The sequence below is a fragment of the Myxine glutinosa genome, chromosome 2 (genome assembly GCF_964187855.1).
Source record: "Myxine glutinosa chromosome 2, kmMyxGlut1.1, whole genome shotgun sequence".
NCBI classification, from domain to species: Eukaryota; Metazoa; Chordata; class Myxini; order Myxiniformes; family Myxinidae; genus Myxine; species Myxine glutinosa.
The window spans coordinates 152,051,200-152,066,013 of record NC_136262.1 but is presented as its reverse complement, the minus strand read 5'-3'; the positions used below and the strand labels follow the sequence as shown (position 1 = coordinate 152,066,013).

Here is a 14,814-nt window from a genome sequence, read left to right as displayed (position 1 = left end):
CAATCAGAATTGAGTTTTCGAGCTGCTAACCTGGAACGTACAAATAAACATTAATTTGAAGAATTACATTGAGAGTTAAGAACAATAAAACGAAAGGATATTACAAGAGAACATTGGCGTGCCAAATACATAAACATATACATTGTCTGTCAATCATTGAGTTTTGAAAATGACACTTTGTATATATTTACAAAGTGTAATTCTGAAAATTTTTCACGTATAATCTAGGTTTCTTTCTAAAACAGCTTGTTGAGTGACTTTCAGTTGCGATGTTACGAGGTAGTTCATTCCACAGTTGTGCAAACGCCAGGAACTGACACAGGCCGCGCCTCCTTGTGCGAGTGGCAAGATGGCCGCCGCTGTCGCGCGCCGGCTTCACAGCTTTGTACAAGCCTATTAGCCGATGCTCTATCCAGTAGTATATACAGATCAGTGGTCTGGACACTAATTTTTGAGTCTCTCTATCCTTCAAGGCTAAATTAATTCGATCCACAACACCTTCAAATTCTGATATGTTGCCTTTTCATTTGGGCCTCCCAATTGAAGCCCCATCCGTAGGGCAGGTACCGTTGCCAGTTGTCAAAGTACAAAATGACATTTTAAAAGAGATATCCTTTACGACATATTTTTCTCGGAAATGTTTATTAAAATGTTTTTGTCTATTTATTGTCTATGGAAGGTGTTGGTTGCATCAGCTGCACAGTCAGGCCCTGAACCGATGATGCCACCCTGTGGCCTTGTACTGCATACAAAAGAAGAAGAAGACTTACAACACACACAAGTTCTTTGAAAATAATTATCTACCATTGTGGAGATTGCATTGTGTAATTCCAACCTGGCACCCAGTGCAAAGGAGAAGATTCATAAATTTCAATGTTTTAAGATCCTACGAATGACTTTACAACGAGATATGATTGAGTTTGTTCACCTCGAGTCCTGAGTAATTTATACCGTTCATCATGCAAGTAGTTTTAGTGGTGCTAATTGTACTTGGCACAGGCCTCGACACCATCATTTTTAACACCCTCAGGTGGTGCATTTGGTGGTTTCAAGTGGCCGCAGGAAAAGTTTCTCTGCTTGCAATATTAACTCATGCTGCTTGTTGTGTATAACAACTGCTTGCATAACATGAAACAATATTCGATGCAAAAAAGAAAACTTCAGGAAGGTCAGACAACCATATTGCAAGGAAAGTTTATTCAAACTGTCCAAACATGTATCGCACAAAAAAACAAAAAACACCTTTAGAGGCCATTTTTCCCCGCAAAGCGGGGGTTGGCCTTTTTCGGGGACCGTGTTTGTTGTTGTTTTTTGGTCCCCTTTTTGAAGCAATGTTTTACGGCCAGATGCCCTTCCTGCCGCCAACCCTTTTTGTCGCCTTTTACGACAAGCAGGGAATTACCAGTGAACTGGTACTCAATTAGCCGACCTCGGAAGGATGACAGGCTGAGTCAACCCCCCTGGTGTTAATTCAGCGATCGACCGGGATTCGAACCCAGGATCCTAGGATCCTAAGCTGGCACCCTAGCTGCTAGCCCAACACCAGGTATGGCTGCTTGGCAACACCAACACCAAACATGTATCGCACAGAAGATCATTAAACAGCTGCTTTATTTTTTTTTACAAATAACATTATTTTGTGTTTCCTTGCCTTTTCACAATACAGTACTCATCAATTGTCTTTCTGTGGGGTTCAGTCAGCTGCCAATCAAGAAAAACATGAGATAGTTTTGACGCCCTCATTCTGGGACAACCGTGGTGACCCAGGAAAGATAATCCGGATTTCCATCTTGAATTGGATGCGAAATGACTTCACACACATCGTATGGATGGTGTTTCCTGTGGTTGGGATTAGGAAAAGAGAAAAAGCGAAGGAAAGATTCAATCGTTTCTTATTCGTGCGTTACGCACATCCAGGAAGTGGGCTTGTGAGAAAACACTACAGTTCGAGTTACCATTTTCATTTCATTTCAGGGAGTAATGTAAAAGTCTTGAGAGATCTCGGAAAACTGTACTCACTTCACATATTGTGTCACTTGAGGTACTTTAGTAGTCCTCGTCTTTATCATCTGAAATGGCAATACAGATTGTCACGGCGTTGTAAAATGAAGAACTAGCGTACTGGAGCTAAAATATGGCCTAACAAGTACACATTAAACGAGAACGACACTCGGTCGAGCGCATACCTCCGCCAGGCTGAACAGTTTATGTTTTGTATCCCACCGATAGGCCAGATCTGGATCCGGTCCTGAACCAAAATCTAATCGGCGTTTTCTTGGCACCAAACCAACTCATCCACCAAATTTTGTCACAACTTGTCCACACCTTTTTGAAATATTATGCTATAAATCGTTTTAGCCCCATTTCTCAAAGGTTGAAAAATCTCTTAGAAAATAAAATAAAAACCTCGTATCCAGATCCAGATTCGAATCTTCACCAAAACCGAATCAGTTCTTCCTGGTCACAAACCCAACCTGTCCACCAAGTTTTGTCCAAATCTGTCCAAAACGTTTTGAGATATATCCTGCTACATATCGTTTTTGGCCCCATCTCTCAATGGTGAAGAATCACTTTAAAATTCTAGTTTCTGCACCCGGATCTGGATCTTCAACAAAATCTGATCAATTCGTCCTTGTCACACATCCAACCTGTCCACAAAATTTCGTCCGAAATCCGTCCACAACTTTTTTGGCATTCTCGTTTGCATTGCGGTATGAGTGACATATCAACCAAACCATGAACGTTTGAGCAAAGAAAGACTGACCATGAGCACTTCTGAATCTTCTTCAATCTTTCCCTGCCACTCGTAACTAAAAGAAAAACAAGGAAAACTTAGTGATGCTTTACAATAAAAACAAGGAGAAAAACTGTTTGTAGTTGGGAAGATCAAAATGCAAAAAAGGAAGCACCACCAATTTGTGGAGTTACCCAAAAGGCAAAGCTCAGGTATGACATTTCAGTCCTGCAGGTAAAATACCTACAAGACAACAATGATGAAAAGGACATTGGGTCTCACCATCTTTGTAATGAAGTCAAGTGATGCCCTCCACCCCCATCTTTGCCCTTGAAGAGTACTCAACATATCAAAGCTGAGGCCTTTATTGCTGGGGCAACGATGCAAGTTGGAGGTGCTTTCAATTTGATTTTTTTGTAAATTCTTATATTTAAATGAAGCCAATAATTCAGCAGTATCATAAATTTTATTTGCAGTGTCATCACTTTTGTAATTCAACCCAACCATTTATTTATTTATTCAATTGTTACGGCCAATTGGGGCATATTATAATGACGAGCTCTTAAGGAAGCCAAGTTAAACTCTCTCAAATTCCATAGCTTGGATAAAAGCAAAACAATGCGCCAGATTTCTGTACAAACAATAAAGCATTTCAAAGAAAACTTGTAGCAGTATATTTGCAGTTAGCATTTAGCTTTCACAACCACCTTGGATATATGCATGTGCCCAAATATTAATGAGAGGGGCAACACTCAATGGAATACAGTTCCCCCCTCTGGGCTGGTGCTCCTGCCTCACACCGAGCTCGGCTTCACGCTGTTGAAACCAAAGCTTTCAGAATCATTGGAATCTCCTGCGATGAAGCCAACTCCGAGGGCCTTTCACTCACTCACCGCAGGCAGGTGGTGGTCTTTCTGTCTTCTACCGACTGCTCTCCGGCCTTGCTCCTCCAGCTCTCTCTGTGCTCTGTCCCCCAAATATTCCTACAGGTCGCACAAGATCTGCCAGCAACCCTCTTATGGTTAAACTGCCAAAATCTAGGCTCTCTGCTCACCTTCACTCTTTCATTCCCCTTTTCATTTCCCCCAAGAACATTTCTCAATCACACTGCATTTCCTGTATGCAGGCATATTTCCACCATTTTCCTCAGCAAACATCACAACGTCCAACTTAAAAGTTGCCGTGTATGACTCGCTTGACTTTACGGGAGGCATTTTTGAGATGACATAGTCAGGATGGATATGTATGATTAGGATTGAAAGCGATGGATCAAAAGTAATTGGTGAGTGCATGCTTGTTATTCATTCGATAATTTTGCATGCGTCAGTGAGCAGATTAACATTTAGTTGCTCACCCAGGCAGCAAATGTTCCAGGCAACGATTTATGGATTGGGGTTTAAATGATCAATTATATAATTTATTTCAGAAAATATCACGTTTTGCAAAATAATTTCATTTATGTAATTCGATGTCTTAACCCAGAGATAAGTCTATCTGAGAACAAGTCGAGGCCCGGGCTTCCGGGGAAAGAAATATCAACTTGTACACCAAAAAATAATGTACATTATAATGCTTGACTTAGCAGGATTCAATACCTCGTTTCAAATATTGGGCAATGTTTATTTTATTCAAAATGGCCGCCAGACCGCAAGTGAAGCACACTCGGGACAACATACATCTTATCACACAAGATATATGAAAATGTAAAATAACATTGCATGTTATTGACAAATAAAAATCACATCCTCCACCGAGTTACTGAACACCATGTACTACATGATGGTTTTGATGATAAATACATGGGATGAAGGGTACAAGTGGTTTTATAAATGTATCTGTGCTTCTGAGACAAACTCACATGGATTTTATTTGTGGAATAATGTTGACACAAGCAGCCAGCTTTCCTTCAACAAGTCCCCTGAAAAAGAAAACACAAACATATCTTGTCCATCAACAAAATGGTTAATGTGACGGCGACGTGATCTTTGGTCTTTCCCATCACACACCACACATGGAGTTGGAGTTACCTCTTTTGCAATCCCATTTAATCAATATATTCCATCTAACGTCCATGTTTTTATTTTAGAAGAACTTCAACGCAGAAGGAGGCCACTAGACCCATCAAGCCTGCACAATGGTTGCCACAACCTATGGTTGTTTGTCTGTATTCTATCCTTTTCAAATGCTGAGTGTCAAGCAAAGAAGCAGCACTACTGTTTTGAAAGTCTTTGGGACGACTAGACTGTGGTTAAATTCAAACCCCCGACCTGCCAGATTCAGAGAGGAAGCTCCAATCATTACACCACCAGGTTAACGAGTTTTAATCACATGTTACATGACATCCCCAAGTCCACCTTTCATGTCCCACTCTGAATGTATAATCTCCTCCATTGCTCTTAAATGTGTGTGAAAACAATAAGATTAACCTGGAAATGAGCATCAAATTGAGAGTTTTTGGAATACCTTTCTCATTACACAACAACACACAACATGCATTTTAAGGCCATTTTCCCTGCAAGAGCGGGGGTGAGCCTTGCGGGCCCCATGACAATCTTCTCCATTTTGCCCTATTTTCTGCATCTCTCTTTGTTAACCCCCTTGCCCGCATTTCTTCTTCCACCATCTTTAGCCAAGTCTTTCTCGGTCTTCCCCATCCTCTGCTTCCTTCTACATTCATTTCCATCACTCTTCTCAACCAGTCACTTTCATCCTTCCTCAACACATGACCAAACCATAACAACCTGTTCCTCTTCACAGCATCAATCACAGGCTCTATTCCCATCATCTTTCGCAATTCATCATTTGTCTTCCTCTCTCTCAACGATACTCCGCACATCCATCGAACCATTCGCATTTCCACCCTTTCCAACCTTCGTTGCTGCTCTACGTTCATTACCCATGTCTCGCTCCCATAAATCATAACACTTCTCACACATGCAGCATACACCTTTCCCTTCAGCTTCAACGACACTCCCCTCCTCATCAGCACGCCACTCAGTTCCCGAAACTTCTTCCATGCACATCTCACTCCAGCAACCGTTGCCGAGTCTGATCCACCTTCTCCAATTAGCATGTCTCCGAGGTAACAAAATGTTTTCACACCTTCCAGCTTCACGTCGTCTCCAAGATTCAACTCAACATTTCCTCCAAAAGCAGCTCCCTCTGTGCACACCTTACATTTGAATGTAGCTGCCACACTGGTTAATGACCCTCTCAGACCACTACATTTTTGATGAACCCACTCAGCACACATTGTACATTGAATGGAGTTCACTCCGACACCCTTCCAGCACACAGCACACGGCCACTTCCCAGTTATTTCCACCTCACCACATGCTTTACCACTTGCCATCACCTTCGTCTTTCCAATATTCACCTTCAGACCTTTTGTCTCCATACATTCCTTCCACTTGTTCATCTTCTCCTTCAGTCCATCCATACTTTCCGCAATCAACACCAGATCATCTGCATACAACAACTCCCACGGTAAACCCTCCTTTACGTTCCGAGCCAGCACCTCCATCACAGCTACATATAGTAGTGGAGTTCGTACCGACCCCTGATGCACTCCCACCTTCACCTCAAACTCACCACTGTTCCCGTCCTTCGTCCTTAAAGCTGTGTGCGCTCTCTCGTACTTTATCATCACTACTCTGATCAACCATTCCTCCACTCCCAACTTCCTCAATGCCCATGTCAATACTCCGCGTGGAACCCTATCGAATGCTTTCTCCAGATCAACAAACCCACGAAACAACTTCTTCCTCTTCTCCATGTACTTCTCCTGCAACTGCCTTACAATAAAAAACACGTCTGTCGTTCCTCTTCCAGGCATAAAAAAAAGTTTCTCATTAATTGACTAAATTGTTTATCAAGATGAGGTGCTGCACGTTAGCTGTGCACTGACGAACCTGAAATTTTATCAAATTATATTTAAAAAATGAGAAAACACGTTGTAGTCCATTGTCATCACACTACATTACTGTCAATTTAACCTTGCTCTTCCCATGAGCTTCGTTCTTGGAGAGAGAGAGAAAAATAATAATATCCACCAAAATAACAACTTCAAAAACGTCATTATGAATGATAGTTCAATATGATCGTGCTATATGAACAGCAGAAAAAAAATATATCGATCACTGCAAATGACAATGCCGCACAAGAAGAGAGCACTGCATTCTGTAGGAGACATACACACAATTGTCTGATATGCACTATTTAATACAATACAAATATTACATTATATTATATTATATACGTACAAGTAAAATAGCACCTTGAGATTTCAAAATTTGCAGAAGTCGAAACTATTCTGCTTGGTAAGGCAAGAGTTGCAATTGAAATTGGTTGGTTGTGAAAAGTTCAATTTCTTCTTACCTGGCAAGTTTGCGAGCCACTTCCTCATTCGGACAGGTGACGTATGCAGCAGACACAGTGCCCGGTGGTGGTGGTGGAACGCTTGGGGAAGTTGTCGTCATTGTTCTCAAATTTAACACACCTCGTAGCCTGCACATACCGTTACATACAAAGATTACATCGAAAAGCCCCCACATCGGGCTTTGTCCAATTTTGTTATGTGGAGGACAACCTGCAGGCACTGAAATACAAAACCTGATGCTTTGAAATCAATTTTGGAACAAATATTTACAAAATACCTCCAGCGAAGTATCTGGCTTTATCAGTTAGAGGGGAATTATTTTCAAGTGTGTAGATAGTAATGGAAGAGTGATACAAGGCAATCTATTTTGCCACCATTGCTGCTGGGACCACCATTTGTGCTGGATACATATTGTTGCGGATATGAGGATTGCATTTTCTTGATTGTGTTGTATTATATTGGAAATGGTGATGAACATTGTTGAATATGGCCCCTCCTGCCTCCAGAGTTGTGTAAAGGTAAAAAGGGCGTCCCGGTAGTTATTCCATGAAACACCACATTGAAGGACACGATAAAACCCTTGTTCAGTAGCTTATATCTTATTATGTGTTTTAGAGTAAGGCCTTGTCTTCCATTAGAATAATACTCCATTGCACCGAATCAATTAAGAATAGCTCCCCTTCAATAATTCCATTTCCCAGCCAAACTCTCCATCTGTGGGTAAAGCAGTTCACAAGCGTGGGGTGCATGCCCTCTCATTTCGCTGCGATAGTGAATATGTGCTCCGTGCTCTGTTTGAACAGGAGGGGCGGGGTCGCCAGGGAGAGGCAAGCCCAGGGCGCGCCACGAAGGGCGGGGCTGTTCAGCCCCATGCCCAAATAAGGAAACAAGCCCGTGGCTCGCCACGAGGGGCGTGCCGTCGGCGCCATGCCCAAATAAGGAGACAAGCCCGTGGGATTACCATACAAGGTCACGAAACAGAGCACGGGGGGGGAGGGCGGTACCGAAACCGAGGAGGGCGTGTCAGACCCACGCTGAAGGTTTGGACAGAAGGGTGCGACGATCGCTGGGACAAGCTACACCAGAGATACGGCAGATGAGTCCAGGTGCGTAAGAGGGTTGGCAGTCCACCGGGAGAGAGTTCAGAGTAGCACCGGAGTTGCGTGAGAGATACGAAAAGCCTTTGACAAAGAGCCGCTTCAACCAGCCCCGTTTCAACCCGCCGAGTGACCCTGCCGGCGTGCGCTGTGAAGCCGAATACAAGGAGCTGCCGGCTCCTCGCTTCCCGCCCGGAGTGGACCTGCTCGCTGTGCCCTGTGATCCCACCTGCTCATCCCTCCAAACGATTCCTACCCTTCCATCCATTTGCGTACGTGAGTTTGTTTTGTTCGTGCTGTCCTGGGTAGTAAACTAAGTCTGTATAAGCTAGTAATTTTCACTGTGTCACCTGCGTTTTCATGTCACCTGTAAATAATCGTGACTGCTCTTTTTGCTTATGTGTGTGTAAATAATAATAAACCCCGTTACTCTTCTGTACGTCTTCTTCTTCTTCCTCTTTGCATTCGTCGTCTTAGTCTTTTCCACATTGAATATCTGTGGCGCGATACGGCCAACGTTTGGGTGAATCTGGTTTAGTCGGGGAACAACTGTTCGGCCGCGGTGCCTTCGCTCGGCAAACAACATCCTTATCCACGGACCGTAACAATATATTATTATATCGGAAACAAAAGCACTGCAGAAGTTGGAATTAACTAAATGAAACTACCTTGACATGGCAAAACAAATAACCCTTCCAAATAAAAAGTAACTGGAACACCACTCAGTAGAGCGCATACTCCCACCGTGGGTCAAGTTGGAGCCCTATCTTCCAATGGTAAAAAATCCTTCAAAAAATTCCTGGATCCAGAATAATATCCTGAGCTTCACCAAAAACGAATCAATTCTTCCTTATCCCAAGGGCAATCATCCCACCAACTTTCATCCAAATCTGTTCAGAACTTTTAAAGATATCTTGTTCACAAACACACAAACACACATTCGAACACACATATGCACGCACGCACGCACGCACGCACGCACGCATGATCGAATGCATTACTCCCTGGTGGGAGTAACTAGAACGGTACTCAGTAGAGAGCATACCTCCGCCGGCTGAACAGTTTATGTTTTGTAACCCACTGAGAGGCCATATCTGGATTTGGACCTGAACCAAAATCTAATCGGCTTGTTCTTGTTACCGAACCAACTCATCCACCTAGTTCAGTCATAAGTCGTCCACAACATTTTAATTAAATATCATGTTATATGATCGCTTTTCGCTCGATCACTCAGTGGTGAAGAATCACTGAAGAATTTTATAATTCTCGTATCTGAATCCATATTCAGATGTTCACCAAAATTGAATCAATTCGTTATTGTCACACACCCAACCTGTCCACCAGGTTTCGTCCAAATCCGTCCACAACTTCTTGAGATATCTTGTTCACAGACAAACAAACAGACAGACAGCGGTGAAAACATAACCTCCATCGGTGGCGGAGGTAATAACTGGAGAAAGCATCATTCACAAAGCAAAGCCTCGTCGGCGTTTGTCGAAACCCCTTTCACACATCAGGGGCACGATATTAAAGTAGGCCATCTGGGTGCCTGCAGATGCGGACGGGCACAGACACACACACCTCTCGGTACCTGAGAACACAAGGTAGCTTGGCAATAAGCATGGACACATGTGCATCTCGGGATTTGCTCGCTTCAATGAAATTCGCTGGTGACATTATTCCCACTTCTCAAAATAAATAACATCCATATTAAATAAAAAGACCACAGATTTACAAACTTCAGCACAATAAGTAAAACAATCACACATTGCTCTATGTGAATTCACATGATCGATGCAGCAAGCCCTATTATTTATCCTCTTCTACAAAGTCATATTAAAATGTTAATAATCTTTCCAATTAAGAAAATGTTTTTTAAACCCCAGGACTAAATGCTGTTTCAAGAAGGCTTAGATGTTATACACCGACTGTGTAATTTGTCATGCACTTTAACCTTTCGGCTGCCATTTGAAACTGGAAACGAGTTCACTCATTAGAATCCCAAACTAATGTCAAAAAGGTGTTCGGACAAACTCACTGAGAAAGCAGGACACAAGCAACAGAGAGAGATGGAAGCAGCAGCTTCGTCGTCATTATCTGTACAAGATGAACCTGGTAGATAGAGTAATGCCAATCATACTTTGATATGCAATTAGCAACCTGGTTTAAGCACTGCCAATGGAAATAAAGACAAGTTTCTCCATGCTTATCGAGAGGAGCATGTGCTCATCACATGTTGGTAGAGAGGACCGATGAAGATAGATAGTGGGATAAAAAGAACGAGAAGTCTGTATGGAACCAATAAAGTCAAATCCTAGTACAAATCTGAAACCAAAGGTTGAATCCCTACATGTTGCACCTTGACAGATCACCTGTGTTGCCGAAACGGTCTGTAAGGAAGGTTGGGTGGTTTGCCGTTGCCTTCCCAGCAGTCAGTCGGAGCGTGAATTTGCAATTTGTTCAGGTGCTGCGAGTCCTTCAGTCAATCCGAGGCACGACACACACACACACTGATGCTTCTGCTTGGGAAACACCGGGTTGGCAGGTTATGGCTGGGTCGGATTTCAAACCCAGGCTGGACAGCCAAAAAGCAAGTGTGTGTACCTCTACGCAAGCTTAACAGGGCACGGGTTACGTAAAACAAGGTAAAAGATACGATAATAACCATAAAATTCAACAGCAAAAGATTGAGGGGCCAAAAAAAACAACTGATAAACATCATAAATTATCCTTGTATCCAACACAAGGTGTTTATAAAAGAGCGACACAGAACAGGGGAATATGGTAATCGTTACGTCTGTCCGTCTATCTGTCCATCACGCTATCTCCTCAAACGCTTGAGCAGAAATTACACCAACCTTGTTAGTTAGGATCCCAAAATGACACGAAGGTGCGAGAGCCGTATCATTTTGAGCCTCGCTCCCTGGGACGAGGTCAAAAAGTCAAATACCAAAAAAAAAATGCAATTACGAGCACCCTTATTTGTAATCTAAAAAGGTCCAAGTGGTCTAAATGGTCAAGGGCCCAAGCTGATCTAAAGCACCTTATAGGTCTTTGGGGTCTTTAGGGGCCTCTGGGTCTTATACACTTACACACACTTGATGATGGTGTGAGTCGTTGCTTCGTTGGCATCCTCACCAAGCATTGTACGTTGTGTGATGGCTGTATAGTCCAATGCGGGACCCACAGCATCTACTTCAATCACCACAGTATAGACTTGTCCTTGCGGAGATGGACGTTGGCAGGTTTTCCTTTCTTGCTTCCGCTGTCTCTTGATAGCAATTCTCCCTCATTCAAAGTGGTCCGGGTCTTTGGGACAAATGTTAACGCCAAGCTCACCTGTTTGTGGCCTGATGTTCCCAAGTGACAACTGGAATGGTACAAGACTTGAGTGTAGACTTTAAAACGTCGTTGTAGTGCGCTCTTTGTCCACCACGTGACCATTTACCAAATTTAAGTTGTCCATAGAAAAGCGTTCCTGGAAATATTTGGTCTTCCATGCAAATGAGGTGTCCTGAGCAGTGAAGCTGGGCTTGCAACAGGAAATACTCAATTCCTTGGATACGACAGTGGTCTAGGATTGAGGTGTTACTGTTAGGTCTTCTGTCTCGCCAGGTGATGCCAAGAATCTCGCGAAGGCATCGCATATGGAATTGATCAAGGCACGATGGACACTGATCTTGGTGTCCAGGAGAACGCGAGCGAACGAACACACACACACACACACACACACACACACACACACACACACACACACACACACACACACACACACACACACACACACACACACACACACACACACACACACACACACACACACACGTGTTACATTCATTAAACCTGGTAGCATACATAGCCTGTCCACCCAAGAGGCATGCACACTCACTTCTGAGTTGTCTAGCTTGGGTTTGAATCCCGACCCAGGTATAAAGTGTCAAAACAATACAGGTGTTTCACATGACACATGCAGGCAGGTGATTCATGAATGTATGTCGGCGTTAGTTGTGTGGACGTTACAGATCCAACAGTGTACTTTGACTTTGTGCAGAATAGGCGAGCTATCGCCGGCACACTGAACAAGTTACAAAATTCTGTCCAACTGAGATAGCGCACCTGCATAATATAGGAAGAAAGAGCATCAATCACCTGACTTTTGTTTTACTGGATACGATGCAAACCTGTCGTCACGTGACGCACACGAACGAACGAGTTTGTTCTCCCGTTCTTCGAGCACCTGGTTGTGCTTTCCTTCTACGTCTCCACTAATTATAGATACGTGACGTCATCACGTCGCACTCCGCGGAAGACTCCTTCCTTCACCGGAAGATCCCCATTCCCCAAACATCCCTCTCATGGTCTACCTATTCTCTGGGAATAGAAAGTTTTTGTTTTCCTTACCATGCCGAAAGGGTGGACACCCCAATACTATATTAAAACTATACCTCAATGAAGATTGTCAACAGGAAATCTTCGAGAAACAACTATCACGAACTACACGAACAGCTGAAAACTGTTTAGCATATCGATTTATTACAGCGAAACCAAAATAACCGCTTATCATCGTCGTTGCTGTTCATTTACTCATTCCCTGCACAACTCGTAAATACAGCTCACGTTACCTTGTCAGAGGGCTTAGATTTGTCGCTAAACACGTGGGGCAAAATGGCTCTCAAAACGAGCGGATTCGTCCCATAAACAACAATGGGGATAATCATCGGGGGAATGAAGAAGACTAGTAAGAACAGTGAGGATTAGTCCCACAAACAACAACAATGGGGAATGAAGAAGAATCGTAATAACGGTGGGGATTTGTCCCTTTATCAACAACAATGGGGAATAGAATCGGGGAATGAATAAAAATAGTAATAATAGTGGGGATTCGTCCCATAAACAACAATGGGGAATATAATCGGGGATGAAGAAGAATACTGAATAGTAATAATAGTGGGGATTTCTCCCATAAACAACAACAATGAGGAATAGAATCGGGGAATGAAGAAAAATAGTAATAATAGTGGGGGATTCGTACCCTTAAAAAAAACAATGGAGAATATAAATTAATAGGTGAATGAAGAAGATACCAACATACCAACGCATCCCCGAACCGAACTGATTCCCGAACTGATGTACAAGCGTCCTGCGCGTTATCTTTATTTATTTATTAAGTTGTTATTTAAATATATATGGAAGTCTTGGCAGGGAAAAAATTATAGTACTGTATTTAATTTTCAAATTACGGAGCTTGAGACATCACATAAAGACGCCGATTGATAATGATAGGTATAAATATTGAGAAATCAAACGCATCACTTCCATAAGGCGCGCACATTATAACTGTATGTGCATTTTCCGATGATACCAGCCTCGCTTATCAAAACTCTGTGTATACACCACAACGTCAAAAATGGCGTTCCTATTTAAACCTCTTTCTCACTTGCGTTGTTGTCCTTACGCAAGCAATTTTATTTCTTCTATGTTATTTTTCTCGTGTAACTGGTTTATCGGATCAAAAATACAGTTACCCCCGAACCGGACTTCCGGTTTGTCCGACACACCACAGTCCACGGTACAGTAATAGTAATATCATTCCGGTAATAATACTAGTACTGACTGCAAAGCCGCAATGAGCCGGCGAAGCCAAAGCCTCTTGCCACTATTTTACCCATCACTATGGTATCAGTAGGTTAGGTAGTTGGTAGTAGGTAGGTGTAGTAGGTACTGTCGGGCAAAGGAGGGCATTAGGCTCCACTACATTGTAAATCTTGAAGGTAAATACTGTATAATCTACAACAGCTTGACCACCGCCGCACCCGCTACCCCTCCAACCACCTGCCCCCCCTTATCCTGCCTTCCCCTCCCCTGTCTCAATTCTCCCCGGTCTCCCCTACTGACCTCTCTGAACTCCTCATAGGAATGAAAACTGCCACCTGCACTCTTGACCCCATCCCCTCCAGCTTTGTCAAGGCCTCCCTCCCTGCTCTCTCTCCACTTATCATTGCAACAATAAACTCCTCCCTGTCTACAGGCATCATCCCACCTTCCCTCAAAATTGCTGCTGTTACCCCCATCTATCTATAATTCCAGCAATCTCTGTGTGTCTGTGTGTCTGTGTGTTTGTCTGTGACCGCTGTTTCTCGACAACCACGGGTCCGATATACTTTAAACTTGCCAGGTATATTGCTGGGGACCCGAGGATGTGCCTTTTCAAGGTTTTAAATTAATCGGAGAAGTACTTACCGAGCTATGTCCAAAAAACGCTTCAACCAATCAGAGAGCAGCGAGCTATCACGTGTGCCGAACGTGGCGATCAGACTCTGCCTCGGCCGGCACATTTGAGAGCGTATTCATTTATTTCACGTTGGAAAACTATGTTGCCGTTAAACTATGTTTTAAAACGAATTCAAACTGCGATTAAATTAAAACGATTCATCCTAACTGCGATTTGCGACCTTCCGGACAGTGAAGACTTCACTTCCGGCAGCCAATCACAGAACGCTTTGTTGCGTAGGCGTGGCCGATGTGAGAGCGAGCGGAGCTGAGCGCGTTACGAGCTGACCGCCATTACGGTTTGTACTTCGATTTCTTATGCGCATTATTTCTCC

General features: G+C 43.2%; 1 protein-coding gene across 14 annotated transcripts; it reads right to left on the bottom strand.

The window, feature by feature from the left end:
- Nucleotides 1–1,178: 1,178 nt before the first annotated feature.
- CUTA (cutA divalent cation tolerance homolog) lies at nucleotides 1,179–13,556 on the bottom strand. Of its 14 annotated transcripts, none has more exons than XM_068106925.2 (8): nucleotides 13,302–13,380; nucleotides 10,582–10,728; nucleotides 10,248–10,321; nucleotides 7,112–7,240; nucleotides 4,593–4,652; nucleotides 2,765–2,810; nucleotides 2,020–2,069; nucleotides 1,179–1,839 (listed from the first exon to the last, which is right to left on the bottom strand). In XM_068106925.2, the coding sequence occupies exons 3-8, from the start codon at nucleotides 10,301–10,303 to the stop codon at nucleotides 1,740–1,742; spliced, it is 441 nt and encodes a 146-aa protein (XP_067963026.1). In that variant the 5' UTR covers nucleotides 10,304–10,321; nucleotides 10,582–10,728; nucleotides 13,302–13,380; the 3' UTR covers nucleotides 1,179–1,739. The 14 variants fall into 14 exon arrangements, with proteins under 14 accessions (XP_067963026.1, XP_067963024.1, XP_067963023.1 ...); XM_068106923.2 differs by lacking the exon at nucleotides 13,302–13,380 and adding an exon at nucleotides 12,832–12,986; XM_068106922.2 differs by lacking the exon at nucleotides 13,302–13,380 and adding an exon at nucleotides 12,359–12,806.
- Between the last annotated feature and the right edge of the window lie 1,258 nt (nucleotides 13,557–14,814).

Coding starts and splice junctions, on each gene's coding strand:
- CUTA (XM_068106925.2), bottom strand. CDS start 10,303: ATGACGACGAAGCTGCTGCTTCCATCTCTCTCTGTTGCTTGTGTCCTG. Junction 7,241..10,247: donor GCTTGTGTCCTGCTTTCTCA/GTGAGTTTGTCC, acceptor CGGTATGTGCAG/GCTACGAGGTGTGTTAAATT. Junction 2,811..4,592: donor ATTCCACAAATAAAATCCAT/GTGAGTTTGTCT, acceptor TTTTTCTTTTAG/TTACGAGTGGCAGGGAAAGA.